General features: G+C 38.1%; 1 protein-coding gene across 9 annotated transcripts in view; it reads right to left on the minus strand.

Moving 5' to 3' along the window:
* The window catches only part of GRIA4 (glutamate ionotropic receptor AMPA type subunit 4), a 220621-nt gene that overhangs the window by 25746 nt on the left and 174279 nt on the right, over positions 1-20596 (minus strand). For all 9 annotated transcript variants that reach the window (XR_009744190.1, XM_061457772.1, XM_061457778.1 and 6 more), the window contains exons 12-13: positions 20132-20330; positions 15637-15884 (exon numbers count right to left, since the gene is read on the minus strand). Coding sequence is in view for 8 of the 9 variants with exons in the window: in XM_061457772.1 (XP_061313756.1) it covers positions 15637-15884; positions 20132-20330 (447 nt within the window). In the remaining variant the exon portion in view is untranslated. The remainder of the gene's footprint in view (positions 1-15636; positions 15885-20131; positions 20331-20596) is intronic.

Here is a 20596-nt window from a genome sequence, read left to right on the forward strand (position 1 = left end):
TGTTCATATGGGTTCCATATATAGTCTTTAGTAGCAGCAGAAACACTAGTTTCTCCCAAGTTGCAGCTATTTTAATTTTCTCTAACAACTACTTAATCCTGCTCTCCCCGAGCAGTACCACTTTTCAAAGTACATTTTTTTTCCTGCTGCTGCAGCATAAGCAGGATTATATGAATAGGTTGTTGCAGTCCAACACCTGCAACTTAAAAAACATCTTAAAGGCTTCATTGGGATCTTTCAGTGTCTGTCCACACTGCAGGAATTGCTCTGAAGATAAGCTTAGTGCGCTGCCAACTACCCTGAAGCTCTTTCTCACCTCAGAAACATTAGGAATCCTGAGTCCTTTACTAGTTTTGTATGTTTGATATTGCTGAAAGCACTCAACAGTAATATTTGAACACTTGAAACATGTAAAATGTGCCTGTTAAAATACATGCTCCCAAAATACCTAACGCTTTCAAATGGGGTAAGATTCACCTCTGCCATGACTGGCAAAAAGCCTTTTGCCTTTTTACACTGTAGGTGAAGGAGATGTCAACTCACGGTTTTGTCGCAGCAGGGTGTTGGGAAGCTGTTTCACCTGCTTCTCCAGTAACTCCTGAATTTATGGACCCTCAGCTGAGAGAAAATGGAAGTATTGGCACAGAAAGGTACAGTTTGCATGGCAGGGCATAGAATGTGGTTCAGTGCCGAGCAGAGGTTCCATCCGCGTTACATCTGCACTGCTTGAAAGGCAGAGAGCAATAGCTTGTGGTGGGGCCCATAGCAGCGAAGCTCTATCACGTCTCACGCTGTTCCTCTCCTCTCCTACCTAGACTGCATTAGCACAAGTCTCTTTAAATGAAATTATGTTATGTTATCCAGGCACATGTTGTTTGAGACTCCTTATGTCACTCCATCCGCAAGAAAAAGCCTAACACTGCATTTTACGGTCTGCACAAATGATCTATTTGTTTTTCAAATGGATGACTTGATTTTAACAGTATTGAAAACATTACTCATCATTACTGATGTTGGCCAGTAGATTTAAATTTTCTTTCACGTAATAACTAACTCAGCTGTATTTGTAAGGCATTTTAAGTTTATGCTTCTAAATGCCGCAGTGACTATTTTCACCCAAAATGAGGCTAGGAAAAATGTATCTCTTTTGGATGCAATTCGGTGCTTACTGAATAGAAAGAGGGTGCAGTTCCTTATAACTTACAAAGCTGTTCCTTCTTTATATCCATCTCAATCCATTTGATATCACCAATGGATTACTAGACAGCCTACACAGAGGGACATTTTACTTGATACATCAATATCTTCCAGCACAAAGCAGGTGGCAGCTGTTTCAGCAGCTACTAATTTTTCACTCCATTCAACATGCCCTAGAAGTGGGAGAAATATTGTTACCTTTGACTGAGCATTTTACAGCTTTTATCCACAGGAAGACCCAATCCTAGGCTGAATCACCTATCACCAGAATAAATGTTACTATGATCTCCAAAACCAGTGAGGACTCATTGCTATCTCTAACTACAAATCATGCAAAGCCAAATATCCTGTTGGACTCACTGCAAAAATTAGGTTTTCTGGTTCCTAACCAGCCCTATGTCTAAATGTATGTTCTATTCAGTAGGTAGCCCGGCAGCTAATATAATAAACCTAAGAACTTTCTTAATACAGTATTTAACATACCTGGCATTTTTGGAGCCTGGCTCAAATTTATCAGTATTTGAAGAGATTTCACTATCAAACTTCTCCAATGTTTCATTTATGCCAAGCTGAATCTCACCATTTAAAAACATATAATGATAAGAGGGGTAAGAGGATCTATATTTGACATGGTCTCCTGTTATTCTACTTCTTATGGTATGTTCCTCTATTTTCTTTCTTGTAAGCAACAAGACTTCATTATCATCAACTGATTGGTTTAAAATGTCAGTTTAAGATTAAGAAATGGCAAAAAATCATCAGGAGTTGCAACGGAGTGAATTCTACAAGCGTCTAAAGATGCTCAACTGTGCATCTCTGTATGCCATTTTCACAAACTACCTTTCTGTCAGCTTAAGATGGTCCATAAAAGATGATAGAAGTCCACTATCCTAGATAATATTTCTGAGATGTCCTTAGAGAAAAGTCATACAAAATGAATTGCATTTCACCACTCTAAGGGTGACAGAGACATAGGTATCTGTGGCAAGAGCCACAGTGAGAAAAAAATACCTCCTGCCATATTCTCAGCAGCTGCAACTGGGAAAAAAAAAGAACTTACCGCTACTGGGGTTCTCAGGAATTCATGAAGTAGCCAAATCCAGTTGAATTTATAAAAAGAAGTATGGCCAGCAGATCAAAGGAGGTGATTCTCCCCCTCTAGTCTGCTCTCATGAGATCCCATTTGGAGTACTGTGTCCAGCTCCGGAGTCCTCAGTACAGGAAAGATATGTAACTGTTGAAATGCATCCAGAGGAAGGCCACAAAAATTATCAGAGGGATGGAGCTCCTCTCCTGTGAATACAGGCTGAGGCAGTTGGGGTTGTTCAGTCTGAAGAAGAGAAGGCTCAGGGGAGACCTTACTGTGGTCTTTCAGTACTTACTGGGGCCTCATAAGAAAGATGGGGAAAGATGTTTTATCAGGGCCTGTTGTGATAGGACAAGGGGTAATGGTTTTAAACTAGAAGAGGGTAGATTTAGACTAAATGTAAGGAAGACATTTTTACAGTGAGGTTGCCCAGAGAGGTTGTAGATTCCGCATCCCTGGAAACACTCAAAGTCATTTTGGATGGAGCTCTGAGCAACCTGATCTACTTGAAGATGTCCCTGCTCACTACAGAAGGTTGTATTAAATGACCTACCAACCCAAACTATTCTATAATTCTATGATTCTATGAATGTCTATATTTTTATCTTATAGACAAACCCACTAGTTTAGGTGCTGTTTCCAATGAGCACCATTTTTTTTTGCCCGTCTTGTTAGACTTTTCAGTCACTAAGCTCCAGTCTCACCTTAATGAGAATGAAGCATGAAATGACTGCAAAGCCAAATACCATCAGCATACTGTACGGTACTGAAAGTGCTGTAATACAAGCAGTCTGCTCATCCTTTTTTTTTTTTTTGTAGTAAGGAAAGCAACTCTACATGGGAAAATTACAGGGCAAAACGTCAGTTTGCTTCTGAGGGAATTCATTCACTGACATCAGTGTTCATAAAGTTATTAATGTAACATAGCCACTATGCCAAAAGCTATCTGCAACACTAAGAAATCAGGATGGATGCTTGATTTTTACTGTTGGCAGAAACTGACCACGATTTCATAAGATCCGCACAGCTGATACACTATTATCAGACCTAAACTTAGATTGAGAAGAGGCATAAAAGACTGGCTCCACATGCTTCTTTGTAACTCCATATTGATGTTTTTCATAAAGGATTAGAAGAAAGGCAATAAATTGAAAGATTCCTGCTATGAGATGGTTTCTTAAGCTTTGGTCTAATTATAATGCAAGCACTTTGAAGTTCATTACTTTAATTAGAAGTAGAGACTGAGAGAAAAAACAGGGGGACATTCCCCAGGTGGGAGTTCTAGCTGCAACTGCAATTCAAACAATAAATAATACTGCATAACTTAAGCCTTAGTGAAATACTGGCTTGTGTTTTGCCTAATGGCAGATCAATACCGTACAAATGAAGCAATTACAGTTGTGTTATATAAAGCCTTATTTGGTCAGCAGCCAAAATAAGGATTAGCTGGAAGTGTTCCTAGGACTTTCTGTCCGAATATTATCGCAGAAGTTAATGAGGAAGATCTGATAGGCTGAGACAAACATAAATGGTGCCAGCAAATGGACAAGATGGTCAGTCCAATAGCCAGTGTGCTGATAATTAAAATGCCCTGAAGCCAGTTGAACATCAGCCCAAGATCAGGTGAAATTATCAGTCAAGGGCAATCTAATCCCTCTGGCAACCAGCTATATGATGCTGCCATCGTCGGTACAGCCATGTACATAGCAGCAAATGCAAATACGCCAGCACTCATTCCACTCACACCAAACACAGTCACATCAGTACAGTAATACTCATGCTTTTAATGTTTCAATATGAGCAGCCAGGCTGTAGATAAAACAAGGTATGTAAATTACTCATAGATGTTCAATGGAAATCCAAATAATGTAATTGCTGCTGTCCTGAACACATGCCCACATGCCACTGCTAGTAATAAAAACTTCTTTGAACCACCAGTGTCACTGTCAGACTATCCCCTGGCAGTCAAGGGAAAAAGTTTCTAATTACACGCAGTCTGAACTTCTGTTTCTTTATGCTTACTGTCTCCTGCCTTCCCACCCTGCACTGCTGTGAAGAGTCTGGCTCCATCTCCTCAAAGACCTCCCCACAGGCACGGGGGAGGCTCTCCCAAAGCCACCTCTGCTCCAGGCTGAACAAGCCCAGCTCCCTCAGCCTCTCTTCACAGGGCAGGTTCTCTAGCTCCCTCTTGGTCACCTTCCACTGAAACTGCTTCATTTTATTGATGTTTTTCTTCAATTAGGAAGCCAAAAAAAAAGGATGCAGTATTCTAGATGTGGTCTGAGTGTTTGCAATTATTTCATTTGATGCCACAGTATCTTCTCTTGTGGTCTACAAATTGGATGAACTAAAAGCACTCTAATTGGAAACTGCCTTGGATAATTGCCCACTATCTAAAAGAGATGCCAAAAGTAGCAGCCTGCGTATTTAACTGTGATAGGAAAAGTTCCTAAATCATCAACAAACTGTGATGACTTTCTGTTCACTTTCAAGTACACTTCCAGAGCCTAATTTCACATTATTTTTATTACGCACAACCAGAACTAATTGTCAAGTGTTCATGTAGATTTAAACAAAAAAATATCATTAGCAGGTATACAATATAATTAAAATAGCTTCATTACTGATTAAAACCTGAGGAGATGATATTAGAAAGTGCAGAACAACTGAATGTGGGCTAGTCCCACAGCTTTGCATGTACAAGGACATAATCTTTTTAATAAAAAACAATAAAAAAATAACATTAGTCTACAACCTGGCTCCTGAAGCTTTATGTTGCAACCAGTAAAAAGCTGGTGGAAGGTGGAAATGGTGATTTGAAGGTGGAAACCTTCAAATTCTTTTTTTTTTCTTTTCTTGTTGTTGCTGTTGTTGAAAATGTAAAAATCTGAAAAATTGTCTACCAATGTTAGCACTTAAGCATCTGAAATTTGGGTGACTTAACTTACCTAGATAGTCTCTAATTCCTCACAGATTTCCAATCAAGTCCAATGAGTTTTTCTGTAGACTCAGAGTTTTAAGTTCCAAAGTAGATCTGTATCACACAAATGACACAGTGTAAAATGCTATATAAAGCATTTCCACATTGCTGTGCATAAAATCAGGTGTCTACACTCATATCAAGGAAGCCAAAGGTCTCATTCTTGATGTAAACACCTCTCTTCAGACACAACTGCAAATTTTGGTTGTACTAAATGGACTCATATAAACAACAGATTGGAATGAGTCTTATGTGTGATTATGTACAGAGAAAGACTATTCTGGAGGTAACAGATGGGCTTCCAGATGTTGGGGTTGCTTTCACCTGCAGGCCTCATTCACCCCTGCTGCTATTAATGGAAAATGCAAGATATTTGGATCTTCTTGCACAAAGATGCTATTCCTGTCCCTGGGGAACGGGGGTGAAAAAAAAAAAGCTCTATCTTCTCTGGGTGCTGGAGGCAGTTAATTCTTTTTATGCATTCTTTTAGAGTAGAAAGAAATAACTGAAGTGGAGCAATAAAAAAGGTCTCTGTATCAGGTCAAGCTTGGACCATGTTCATTCAGTTGACATTTAGCTTTAAAAAAGATCAGGGAAAATTGTAGTCAAACTTTGACTACAGAAATCTGCCAATCCTGCCAAAAGAGAATCACTCAGCAAAAGAGCACACAGCACTGTTCATTATCATGTGATTTGCTAAAATATATGGTTAAATAGGAGCTAAATCCTTTTTCAGCTTTGATTTAAGCTCTTAAGCTGTGACTTAATTTGAACGGGAAGCAGAGGAAGGAAGGAAGAAAATGGGAGTAAGGCACTTCAGCAAAGGATGTTTAGATATAGTTGAGAAAAAGAGCAGTAGTTTTGACTATACTTCCTCCACACACAAGGTAGACCAGTTGAGAGAAATAATTACTCATCAACCACAAATCACCATGTTACCATGAAATCTTTTAAACTTGTACTGTCCAGTGCACAGATGGCCATTTTTTATCTGGAACACACACACTTTGGGAACATCTTGCCAATGCTGGGAATGAGATTTTTGCCAAGAGATGTTGTGCCAAGACAAAGAGTAGCTTAAATTATATTATTAAACGTCCGGAATCTTGTTTTGTGCCTTTTTTTTATTGGCAACATCTTTTCACCTTTTATTCTGGGTTGTTCACTCCCTCCACAATGTCTACTCCATTGCAGTGTGCCAGTCTGTTCTCAGCTCAAATGAGCTAGGAGAAAGGAAATAAACTTTTTTCCTTACTTTTGGTTTGGTATTTCCACAATGGCCAAGGCTGCATAAAAACTAAATGGTGACTTTGCGTCTCTTGGGAGTCTACCCTGTACTTGCTGACAATTGGAAGTAGGCAGGTTTGCAACTATCACACAGATTAATCCCAAACTGTTTTTCAGGTGCTATTTGTTTCCCAAATGTCAGTTCCACAGAGAGGTATTGTTATGAGCTGCTGAGATGCCTTTCAGTGGCCTGCTCCCTTGATTTAGTCTACCTACAGTTTACCTGGACAATTATTATCTTAGTAGGATAGGCCTTTTACTTGGCGGGAACTGTACCATCAACTTCAAAGGGAAGCTGGTTTGTACCTTTGATGAATACAGATTCTGAACTCTGGCAGTTTCCTGGGAATTGACACCTAAACAGCCATAGGGCTGTAACGAAAAGAAAAGAGAGAAATAATAATGAGCTGCATTGTTAAAATATAATGGGCTGCAACTTGCCCTCTGCTGAGCTGCTTTATGAGGGATTGGGGAAATGGCAGGGAAAAGGGCAGGAGAAATTTATTTCTGAAGTGCCAAGAAGCAGAGTTTGTTCCTCAGAGGATCTATAGACTGGAAACAATGATAACCCTTTTGTATCCCACTGGCTTACCCTGGGGATTAATGCTTATCAAACCTTGGCAAAGGTCCAGAAAGTCAGTAACACATGTGCACAGCAATGGTATCAAGTATTTCTGAGACATTCTGGTCATCACTGATAATTTTAGGGAAGTTCATTGTTTATCCTTAAATATATGCCCTTTTTTGTCTGACAGAGAAGGGAACAGCCTGACAAATTTCATCGGACAGAGCTGATATCGTGAAGCAACTATTCTGTTTGCATTCAAATATTCCTGAAAAAGACAAACAAAAAAACCTGATTTTTTTGATGCTTTGATTTCTTTCTGACTGTAAAAAAATGAGACCATTATAAAACATGTTCTGGTGCTGACTATCATGGACTGGCCAAAGCAATGATTCCATATGACAGCACAGAAATTTCACCTTTAGTAATCACTAAATATCTGAAGGACAAAGCTCTTTTACAAAAGTCTGTAAAAAAGGAACACAAATAAAAAAAAGTGCTTCAGGCTGTTGATGCACCAGTGCTAAAGCTGAAGAGACAGAATGGTAGTTTCACCTTTTATACTGATTATATTGCCAATTTAAAAGAACCTGTTGCCATTGCAATGTTTAGGTAAAAAAATACCTTTCTAGGCAATAGTTTTGCTGCTGTTTCCATGCTTTGTCCTTTCACTCCTGTTCAGAAGCAGCTCCATTTTGCAAACATTTTCACTAAAATCTTGGGACCTGCTCTGGAGTAAGGAGCAGGATGATATTAGCAGAGAGGTACCAGAATGAGGCTGTGTGACCAAAATGGGGGCTGAGCTTCTTGGAGGAGCTTTGCCTTCCATCAGTTGCTCCTAATGTCTTTTGTAGTGTAGGAAAAGAGAAACGGCAACAAACAAATTTCTGTGACATGCTCTCTTCTCCAGACCATGAAGAGCTTTGTTCAGTTATGATTTCCCCCCTAAAGTCTGAGGATAGAAACTTCCTGCAAGTAGCAATGAAGAAATAGGCTCTGTGGGGCAAGGTAACTCAAAGATGACTCTCAAAAGTATTTGAAAGATATACTGATATGGGGATTTTTTTGCCAGGATGGTAAAATTCAACCTGGTCTAGTGCTGAAATCCTGCGGCAGGGGTTTGGAACTAGATGATATTTAAGGTCTCTTCCAACTCAAACCGTTCTATGATTTGATGATTCTACGAAATCCAGTGGACACTAACGGATACTAATGAGTTGTTTTCTTCTAAAGACAAAAATATCAGAAACTCTCTCCATAGCAATGCTCTTCACTGCAATTTACTGACTTAAGTTAGGATTATTGCAATTTCCTGCCTTCATATATAAAAGCTGCAAGAAAGAGCAAAACTCCTCCAAGTAGATTTTGCTCAAATTTATCTTGCAATGGCAATCATTAGACACCATCAAATTTTTCTCCTTTTTTTATTGCAATTTTGTATAGGGAAGATCCTTAATCTTGATTAGAATTATAAAATTTATCCAATAGGCATCACTAGGGAACCAAGCAAGCTAGCATTCTGGTCTCTGTTCTCATGTCTGTCTTTTTGTTTTAAAATAGATGTTCCAGTTTTACAGAAATAATCCAGGTAACTGAAACTATGTATGCCTCTCAGCTGAAAGAACAACTTGCAAACATTCATTGCCAGGCTTTCTCTTCACTGATCTTCTTTTGACCCCTGACTTTTACATTCCTTGCTAAGCGGTAGCATACTCTCTGCCTTTTTACCTAGTAAATGTTATTTTTACTTGACAGAAAACCTAACAAGCTCTGAAGGATCTGACCTGCTTGAGAAATATCTAAGCTCCAAGCTCCAATACTGAATGGGTAATGGGGTGGTAATTCAAGCCTTGTTATGCCTACAGCAAAAGGAAGAATATTATGCAAAGTCATACAATATGATCTATACCATCAAACAGGATAGTGTTTACAAAAAGCATAAAATGTTATAGATCACATTTTAGTTTTCAAATAATTTTGTATCACAGAAAGAAATGACCTTGTAAAATCTTGGTAAGTGAAACTCATGACTAAAATCCTGCTCTTATAAATGTCAACAAACCACCCTGTATCTATGCAGGGATTTCTTTTTTTCTCCACTGTTCCTTGTCTGAAAAGAATAGAGGTCAAACTCAGCAATTTCACATCACTCATTTTTTTATCCATTATTTGCCAGTTGTCTCTATATCTCCTCTATATCAAACATAAATAATAGCAGTTTCTAGCTCTCACAGTGCTTTGTTGGAACAATTGCCTTTGCACGTAACACCTTACAATGGGCAAGACCAGCCGTTATTGCCGGAGACAAGAAACATGACAAAAATCGAACCCACTTCCTCTGCACCCCTCTTCACTGTGAAGGTCACTTGTCTCCAGAATGATCTGGGGAGGTCTTTGGATGACAGTGTGCCATCTGGAAGACAGCTAGCCAGCAGAGGAAATACCCATTCTTCTCTCTGAATTGCCAGGCAATGCTTAAAATCACGTAGGGAACAGACCTCAGCATGGTGACACAAGGGTACATCAACTTTGCCTATTTTTATACCTTTCTAGAACAGGAACCACCACTGAATAAAAAATACAGCCCAGATGCATAGAAACACCACAAACTAGAATAGCTATATCAATGATATTGATTAAAAATTAAAAAATCTATGAAGTCCCTTGAAAACTGAATAACATAGGGTACACTGAAGAGTGGTCTGGGGAAATGCTTGATTTATGATACAACATAACTTGCGTAAGGAAGCTTCACTCATTAGAAAAAGTCTATTTTTGCAAACATTTATGGATTTCCATAAAACGAAATCTTTGAAAAACACTAGTGAAGAAGTCCTTTGTAGTAAATAAATTTGCATGGTCAGCTCAAACATTTTTTCCTAGTCTTCCTTCTACTCAGAGGGCATTTGTGAATATCATACCCATTCTGTGTACACACAAATCCAATCTTACAAAAGTCATAAGAAATCAGAGAATGCAAGAGATTTTGGAGGAAGCATTTTTATCTATCCTTAGATAATCTACCCTCCATTATATCTATCCTTATAGGTTACTACGGTGTAATGACTCTGATTCTTTTCCAACAGAGCCTGTTGTGAATTATAAGTTCATCAATCTACAAAACAAGGGTAAAAATAAACTGGAGTATATATCAGAATAATATATTAAGTTCACCGTAAAGAGTTTTGACAGTGAATAATGATCTGGGAATTCCTTCCACAATAAGCTCCTTATAATCTGGTCTCCAAAACCAACAACGAAAGAACTTGATTAAAAGTTTAATTGTCCCATTGGAAGAACTTCTAATATCAGATTTTACCCTTATTTTTTCCAAGTTTGTTTTAGGACAATGAAAAACAATTCAAAAAAAGATTAGGGAATATCCCATCCTATGTAAGGTCTGCCAAAATTTTGTATGCATTACCAAAGTAAGTTTTCCTTCAGCACTACATTTCTAAGTAACGGACCATATTGGATATATCCCTGAAAAGCAAAGGTAACACTGTCAGCTGCAGTACCACACTGAAACAAGGCAGTGAAAGAATGGCAATTTTATATATTTGCCTCAGGAATACAAGCACTAGATGAAGCCACTGAAGTCAAGATGGCAGTTTATAAAGCCCTTGCACAAACAATTCCCTTCATAACAGATCTTTAACTTATTCATATAAATTCACACATCTCATCATGAGGTTCCCTGCACCACAGATCCCTCACTTCTAGAGTAAACCTCTTTGAGGTACTGTACACTTATACAAAACAGAAGAACCCATACAATGTTGATGAGGCACTGCAGGGATGCCTTTTGCACCTCAAACACTCTCCAGGGCATTGCTCCCTTTCAAGTGGTAGAAATTAAAATCCATAGCTTCACTCATGTTATTATTTGCACTTCACAACTAGTTGCTAGAATGATCAGAAAATTATATCTGCATCACCTGCTTCACTGATGCACTTCCTGCATTTCCCACCTTGTGTTAATATAAACACAGCAAAGAATGGATAAAGAACTGGCACCCTAATCAGTGTAAAGACACAGTTCACATCACCAGCTGTCACACTACAAAGAACCAGCAGATATCACTACACGGACCTCTTTGCCTTACTCTCTAGAACATAAAGGATTCCTCCTAAAGTCAAACTGAAGTTATTTTTTTTTTATATAAAAATAACAGAGACTTGAATAAGGAAACATCATCCCAGATTCATATCTGTAAACATTAACCATAACTGCAAGAGCAGGAATTTAATATAACCCTGGATTTCATCAGTTTGGTGAATAACCATGATGAATCTCTCACTGGACTCAAAGCATCTCACCAGGCACTCACGACCTGAACAGGTTTCACTCATCCATACTGCACACCATCAGCTGCAGGACAGGACAGCCAAATTCCCTTAGCTAAAACAGTCACAGAAACAATGATGACAAATTCTTTTTTAGCTCAACCTGTCATTCACCTTTGTTTCAACCAACTTCAAGAAACAAAAAGTAGAAAAAGCTTTTAGTGTACCTTTGAGACAATACTGGCCCTAGTTCCTTTTTCATTACCTCTTAGAGAACTCTTCCACGTTTATCACTATTCAAACTTGTTTATGATGCCTGCATGTCTACAACAGGAAAGCTGAGGCATGCAAGGCACGGGATTTGTGTAGCAGAAGATCTCCAGGTGTTGCCCTCTAGAAACAGATCACTGCAAGTGGCAAGGCAGATGAGCCAGGGATGCTCTACAATGGCCAGAAGTCTGGCCACAACAATGTCTTCTAATGATAACACATTTACAAAGGAAGGTCTTGCTAAGTAGACAGGCAACACTCTCTTAACCATCTTTGAAAACACCACCTTTGAAGAAAGAAACTCATTAATTCACACTGATTACTACACAGTAGTTTTGGAAGGATACCTACCGTGGCAGGAGAAGGAAACAGTAAGGACAGCTGGGTAGTGCCATGAGAGAAACTCAATCTTTGTTGTGATGAGAGCCTTTGCTCTCAATCCCAAGTTCCTTCCCAAATATGTCATGTCTTTTACACATTATATAGAAATGAATACCACTGAAAAGGAAGGAAGGAAGGAGACACACATGATGTGTAATGTGGTACGGCCCAGTGGGCATAAAAGAAACACACATCAGGCATTTCCCATTCTCCTCCATCCAGTGATATGCATGAATCCTGATACTGCAACAGCACTGAGAATAAATAATTCCAATTAGCCAATAGGTACTGGTTGAACACTGCAGGAGTGTAGCATGGAACCCAGTAAAGAAGAGTTTCAAATTAAAATCCACTACCCTGCTCATGTAGGGTCATGAGCAACAGAGAGACCAGTCCCTGGATCGCTCTGACAGGTGGATTTCATCTGTATGAGCCAAGTGATGAGCATGTGCTCTGTAATGAACATGAGCCTGGTGATTTGATGGCAGGGAACTATCACTAGTCCTATGCTACAAGATGAAGCCTGATTTAGATTACTCCATGTTCTGACAAGATTAGAAAGGTGAAAATATATGGCCTGGTTCTTTATACTTTCACATTTTTATGCAGCTGTTACTACGTTTTCAGTGAAAAATTCCTGATTTATAATCACTGTAAGTAGGAGGAGGATTGCGACTAAAATATCTCTAGTAAAATAGGTGCTCAAACAGTTTAGTGAATAATTTAATATGAATAATTCATCTGAAAGAAATTATATTTTTCCCTAGTCCTGAACAGCCCAAGAATAGCTTGAACGTTTAACATTTATATGCTACTTGCAATTATTTGTGAGCTACATCAAGTAATTTGTGCTCTACACATAACTCAAGTAGGAAATTATGATTATTAAATAAAAACCAGAATTTACAACTCCCATAGCAAATTATGTCTTTTGACTAATTTATGTAATGAGCTTAGCTCGCCTGCCCTTCATGAATTTCAAACTGCATGTTCAATATTTGCAATTATTTGTGCAGGCAGCAGTTATGTAAGTCATCTGATCAGTAACAGAAACACGACCACATGGGATTCAGTCAAAACAGCAAAACCATCATATTCTACAGTTTCAAACAGTTCAGAAAATACTGAAGCATGCAGTTAAAATTTACACCTGAGTCTTTTCACAGGGGTAGAAAGCTTTTTCCCTCTTCATAAAGCACTAGTGTCTATAGACATACGTGGAAGAGGTGGTATGGATGTGAAGTATTGCTTGTTCTTTCCTTTTGTACAGAACATTAAGTGTGTTGATTAATGTTTTTAATGGCACTGATGTGTTGCCTGAGGTTTGTCACTGGGTCTGGAGAGGGAATGGGGTACAGCAGGAGAACAAGGAGATTAGCACATGTGAAAGAAAGGCTCAGGAAAGGCATGGACACAGACAGCCAGTCGAGACAGCTTGAAAGAAGGTTTGGTCCAGTTTTCAGGTTGGGTAGGATTCCCCTATTTCTCCATTTGAAACACATTTGAAGGTAGGATGTGAAAAACTAAATGCTTTTGGTCACATCACCCTAATGACAATCGCTGACCCCCAGTTAGACCAAACTGTGGCTTCACTGAAACATACAGGAGCTTGGTCTTTAGCTGGGCTGGAACCAGGATTTCACACTTGATCCTTACAGTCATGGTTGTGCTTTTCCCCTGTGTTCTTACTGGACCCTCTTCCTTCTAACTCCTTTATATCTCATCCCCATTACTGCTAGATATTTTTCTGTAGCCAACTGACCAAACCTGAAATAAGCCCAAATTTGACACAAACCAACTTCCACTGGCTACTAGTGTTTGTTATAACAGTCTGTCTCTTGATGGTTCTCTGCAGTTAAAGGTAGAGGGACTAAAAACCACCACAATGCATGCTTAGAGCAAACAGCCCATTGCTAGGATACATATGACAGCATCTAAAGATATTCCTAAAGAGGTTTGCCCTAGCTATGACAAAGTACAACATGAGGTCAGCAATGGGCATTTCCTTACTACAGGAAAGCAGCTCCTGTAAACTGCAATGCTGCCTACCATTTCTAGACGTCTGACACACCAAGAAGGAGATAGCAATCTATAAGAAATATAAAACAAAAAACCAAGTGTTTTGATAATATACCCAGGCAATAGATCAGCCTCACGTATTATCTGTTGCCTTCTACCTTTAACAACCCTTTGAGCTCTGGACATGATTTTTTTCTAATTAATATATTGTTGTCATTTTCCCTCTCTCACCTCCTTATGTTTTCTTACTACTTTATTCAGTGGTGAAGGCGGCAGTTTTTAAATCTGAGAGGTAATGAATGTTAAGGACCAAATACTCATATTCAATCACTGAAACAACTTTTGCTGCAGATGAAAATGATTATGATGATACTTCTATTCCTACCCATGTAATACAGCTAAGGCCACTGATGTTTCTCTTGTCATGAACAGGTTAAACTGGTGAACTAAGAGTGAACCTAGTTATCTCTATAGTGGTAATGAGATCTCCTCTGCGGTCATGGATGTAGACACCTCTTTAGTGACTTCCTGCAAAGAACTATGGCTCCCTGAATTTGCAACTCTTCCCTTCAACTCACTTCGTCTCCCTTGTGAATCTAATCAGAGTGTCTGCTGTAGTCCTTAATGATGAGAACAAAGTTTGAGAAGCAGGGTACTGGTTGTTCCACTGCCATTCCCTCTCCCCTACCTCCATGTGCCCTATTGCTCTAAGACTCCATGAGACATACTTCATCGGTTGTCTGTTAGTTGCTCATTTGCTTTGAAGAAAATTGGCAAGTCTACCAGAGGAAAGAGGCAAGATTTGTTTGTCTTAAACATTAAAGACAACACAGTGGTAAATACTGCCAATTTTAACATGGAACAAGTACCTTCACTTCTGTCTTCCTGACAATCTGAATGAAAAGTAAATGATGTTTTGCCTGTGAATCAAAAACTCTACTTGACTGAATGCATCTGATATCATGATAAAGAAAATACTGGTGAGTTTGAAGGCAGTACTGAAATGCATAATGCTATAAACACAACCTTTTTTTTTTTTTACTAAATAAGAAGGTGCTTTACAAAAAGTACTTTAATGATGTTGCTTTAATGAAGGACTAATTGCCTCCAAGTAATGACATTTGAAAAGAGATGTTACAAGCAGCTTCTTATTCAGAAATTAGCAGCCAAGATCAATAAACAAAACATAAAATGTACGCATATTATTGATGCAAATACTGATGCAGATAATGAAGGCATAATACTGCTATAAAGGGTTGAATTTGGTGAAAAAAGCTGATGAAATATTATAGCTGATGTTAATTCTATAGAGGCTGACTTCAAGTAGCTAGTGTTCAACCAGTTTGGTTTTTATATGGCCTTAAAATAGATGCCAACTATAGCTGCTAAATCCATATTGCAATTAGAATTGGTTACCTTTGTTGATCAAAAAAATATGAAATGGAAGAAAAGAAAAGTAACATACCATGTTCACACACAAAACAAAAAGAGCTATATCAGGGACATCAGGGAAGGTGGAATACTATAACAACACATTTTATATTGTTATACTATTCCACCCACCTTAATGGAGAACCCTTCGGTGTGGCTACGCCATAGCCTTTCGAATCCAGATTTCCTCCCACTTTCATGGTGTCACATGGCTTTCGTTGCTCAATGTATTCGTTCATGGTGGACTCCAGCAGGAAGGCAAACTTGCCCTTGGATTTGCGGACACGAGCTACTCCCTCTGCAGTAGTCCTAGTGAACACTGATGGCTCAGCTGATTTCATGTAGGTCCACATCTTTTCATACACTGCTATTTTTGATCTCTGGAGAAAATTAAAAAGAAGTTAGAACAAAAGAATGTTGCAACATTCCAGAATGGCACTATTCAAAATAAAATCAATCATATTTCATTTTTCAAACAACTGATATTGGGAAAAACATACTGGGTATGGATTTTCTTTGAATTCCATGATTATTTTAAAAGAAACAAGAAGTATCAACATCAGTACCATAAAATTGGATATTATTATTTTTAGATCCAGTTAGGCTCTACCAGTCACAAAAAGATACCCTATAAAGCTTAGATCTGAATTTACTGTTAGATAAAGGCAGTTCATATAGTCAGTGTTGTAAAGTGCATTTTAGGGATTTACATAGGAAACAGAAATCCACAATAAACCTGTATGGAAAAGAGAAACAATAAAATAATCTCCCCATAAATACTGAGCTGAATCTTGAAGCATTTCTATAACACCTACTTCTTACACCACCAAAACTACAATAGCCTAAGTAAGATTTCTGCTTTCAGAATTCAGAGTCCAGAATTCATTTAATTGACACTCAGAAAGGCTGCACACCATTTCAAGACATGGTTTACAATAAAAAGATGAAAACAGCAAACTGGACCAAATATACTCTTAAAGGAAACAAAATGCCTTAAGCATTTGTCTTAAAGACGTATTAGGCATGTTTTTAGAACTGCAGTATCAGTGGATTTATTTTAAAACTGATCCTGCCAGTAATTGAGTAATAAATGTGCTTGCCGAAGGAATGTGCAAGAATCTGTGGCTTGGAGCGCATCAGGTGGAAATTTTCCTGTCTGGGAATTCATAGTGTAACTTTAGCAAAACCAAAAAGGAATAGAGAAGGAAGGAAGGAAGGAAGGAAGGAAGGAAGGAAGGAAGGAAGGAAGGAAGGAAGGAAGGAAGGAAGGGAGGGAGGGAGGGAGGGAGGGAGGGAGGGAGGGAGGAAGGAGGGAAGGAAGGAAGGAAGGAAGGAAGGGAGGGAGGGAGGAAGGGAGGGAGGGAGGAAGGGAGGGAGGGAGGGAGGGAGGGAGGGAGGGAGAGAGGGAGGGAGGGAGGAAATGCTTAATACTTTCAGATTGAGAAGCTTCCCATGCTCATTAAATTCAGTCAACAACTCCTTTACTTCCTCAAGCAACAGGGATACATACATGTAAACCAGCAGTGCGTCAGCCAAACACTATACAGTGTTTTTACCTAATAACAGGTGGCACTTGTCCTCTCTTATGCATGCTGCAAACAGGAATTTTTAACCCGATGCTCAAGTCAGCTTTTATTTGAGTCAACAGGAGCTTCTAGCTAAGCAAAATTTGGTCTATAAGCCATTTCCACACTGTGCTGAGCACTACAGGAAAACATTCATTATTATAAAGCCCCAAAACAAAGGACTTTAGAACATTCAAACAAATATCAAATTCTATAATCTAGGCATTATTTGAACATTATTTGAATTGACAATAGATTTAAAAGGCTGCAATTGAGCCTTTGTATAGGTATTTTCCCTGAAGCATTTCTTTTCTCCAATTACTGAATGATTGTATAATTGTTTGGAAATTAATTTGTTAAAGAGGTAGGTCTAACTTGAAAGTAAGTGGCATTTAACCAGAAATGTTCAATGAAAATACCATATAGCAGAACACCATAAATTATCCTTGCTTTTTTAGCTTGTCTATACGCATGATTTTATCTTTCCATCAAATATAATAAAATTTAAATTAACAACAGCTGTGTATGTCCATAATCACATCCTGCCTTGTCACCCTCTCTTTCCTCTGTAGTGGAAACTGTTTTTCATTTACATAATAGTGGCTGAGAGCAGAGAGTAAGGTAAGCCACCTAAGGATTCCTCCTGCTTTACACTGGTGCAATTTCATGGATTTACATTATGGAAATAAAAAAAAAAAAAAAAAAAAAAAGGAAGAAAGCAGTAATGAATCAGGCATAATTTAAAGAATATTTACTCGTCTTTGTCTGCTTTCATTTCCAATCATTTCTTATATCTTAACATCCATATCATCATATTCTTTATAAAGTAAGCATGTAATAGTCCACCACACAACACATAAAATTGCTTTATTACTAAGAGGAAATAATGCCCTAAATGAGTTTGAAAAGGTTGCATTTAAATATTTTTTTCAGGATCTAATTTCCTGTGACCATCAAAAACCAAAAAAATATGGAAAGTCTAAGAAGGCATCTGCTCTGTAAGAGCATTTTCTTCTCCCAAACTTTCATTTGTTAATATTAAACTGCTAAAACTAAGTTTTTTCCTTCTTGAGCAAGCTACTCAAAAAAAAAATGCAACTCTCACTTGTCCAAAACAGAAAATAAAAGAAAATAGCTATCAGTATCCAAGTCTTCTTTTTTTTTTTTTATGTTGGTTTTTAAATGCCTTTTCCCTTTTCTGTTTTCAATACAGAACCAAAGCAGGCTGCATGTCTTTTTAGAGTTTCTGACATTTGGATCAGAAATGATCAAGTGATGAGAAAATGTCCTGAAGGCTCATCTTCAGGCAGATAGTAATCACTGACAAAAAATTATACATGACTCTAATCCCCAAAGTGATGATGTTTGCTTCCAGCCACACAAAATGTTAGACTTGGCAAACAAGTCTTTTTGCACTATTGTTTCAGTCTAGGTCTTAATTCATGTATTACACAAGCAGTGTGCAAATATTGTCTGTCGAAGATATTTTGTGAAAAATGGTTTGTGACAAATATTTCTAGAAACAGTGCATACAGAATCACTAACAATCACTAGGAATCATTAAATAACAGATTAAACCATTCTGCATATGCAACTATATTTAGTATTTGTAGTTACTTTCCATATTTCCCTCTGTATTTTGAAATAAAGGAAAAATATAAAGAGAACATTGATTTTCCTTTTTTCTTAACCCTTTAATATTAATGGGAAATAATGGCTGTCATTGTAGACTGACAAAGAATCTTCTCTTTAAGGACAGATCTTTCATGGAATATTGATCCAAATAAAAAAGTATCTGTGTTTACAGGATGATTTAAAAGAATAATGAATTTTTTGTGACCCAGACTGCTTATCAGTCACAAGAGCTGACTTTCATTTTTTTCAAAACAGTGGCTTGTACTGAATTCCTTGGACAGCTTTATTATGTTAAGGCTCAACCACTGTGTGTTGGTTAAGTGCCATTTATATTTCATAAGGCACAATCTTTTTACAACTACTGGAAAATATTTGCAAGGTCTTCTATGGGGATATCTCTCACAATAAAAGGTTGTTTCACTGAGCATCTGTGCTTGAATTGATACTGTCTATATTTCACAAATCCCATCCATAATTTTGTTAATGATTCACTGAGTTCAGTTTGGCCAAACTGAAAACAGTCAAGGTGTGTGGGAGTATCTAACACGGAACAGTCACATTTCAAACAGACAATAAGAAGAAATTATCACTCTATCTTCCTTTCTTGTAAAAATGCCTTAAACAGCACCTTTCAGATAAATAATGCTCCTAAACTGTGTAATTTCCAATGAAGAATGACTGGCTCACAGCATTTATTCAGAGCCAGGTTCAAACACTAAACTCACACATGTTCAGCCAGCCAGGCTTAACTTTCATCTGCAAGAGACATGAAATAAAGCAGGGAGGACTGGTTATTATGTACTCCTTGTGATGTCCAGGGACCCTGTTTTCCATCTGGCAAGTGATGAGGATTACATACGAACCACATTAACACAGGAAAGCAAATGAAGTAATCAATAGAGGCAGTACAGACATACGAAAGGCTATTTAGGCTATTTCTTAATGTTCCAACCACATCCCTCCAAGATGTATTTTTTCTTTACTATTCATCTGAAAGTCAGCAAATTATAAAGTGCATTTCCTGCCTACACCCGAGACCCTAAAACAAAATCCACACAGGCAAATCCATAAGCAGAAACAAAATCTGCATAACTCCATGTTACCATCATAGGCTTCCAGTACTGCACATAATTTCAGTCCTGTAGCTTCAGATGAATCAATAGTGGAATGTTGCTTTAATTATCACTGGCTTCAGAATACCTCGAGGCACCTCTTTTGCCCAATGTGATAGGATCAATAACATTCCACAAATTAAAATAACTGAAAACTCCAACAAATGATGTTGTGGGGGTAAAAACGCAGCTGAAGTATTTCAGGAGTTGCAAACTATATTACAAATAATTGCAAAGTAACATTATTTCACACTTCCAAGCATCTTACAAGAGCAGTCACTAGGGAGAGCTGCTCTAATGGACATGCCAACTTACTCTGAAGAACTCTTTTGTTGACCCTGAATCCAGTGTCCCATAAGCAATTTCAGTCTGTTTGGCAAGGTCTTCTGCACTTTCTATGGGTGAGACCATTCGCTCAACAGTCAAGAAAGCAGCGAGGTTAGCAGTGTAGGATGAAATAATGATGAGCGTGAAGAACCACCAGACACCGCCAACAATGCGACCTGAGAGGGATCTAAACATGAATAAGATAATGCACATTTTCCTGTCTCTTAAGCCATGAAGAGAGAAAGAAAGAAGGCACCATTACTGTTGAACATGTATCACTATGTAACAGTCAATGGGAGGGACATCATTTGCATTTTAAATACGTTTCCTCTTGAATCTTAAGGCCTACAGTGCCGAGTCCACTGTATTAATACATATCACGCACATACAGAAGTTTTAATTCTCTTGAGCAGTAATCCCAGTCTTCTTATTATTTCAGGAAATGCCTATCGT

This window comes from Pezoporus flaviventris, unplaced genomic scaffold, assembly GCF_033815535.1.
Source record: "Pezoporus flaviventris isolate CSIRO_AGI_PZ_B2104156 unplaced genomic scaffold, CSIRO_AGI_Pfla_v1 ptg000025l, whole genome shotgun sequence".
Lineage (NCBI taxonomy): Eukaryota > Metazoa > Chordata > Aves > Psittaciformes > Psittacidae > Pezoporus > Pezoporus flaviventris.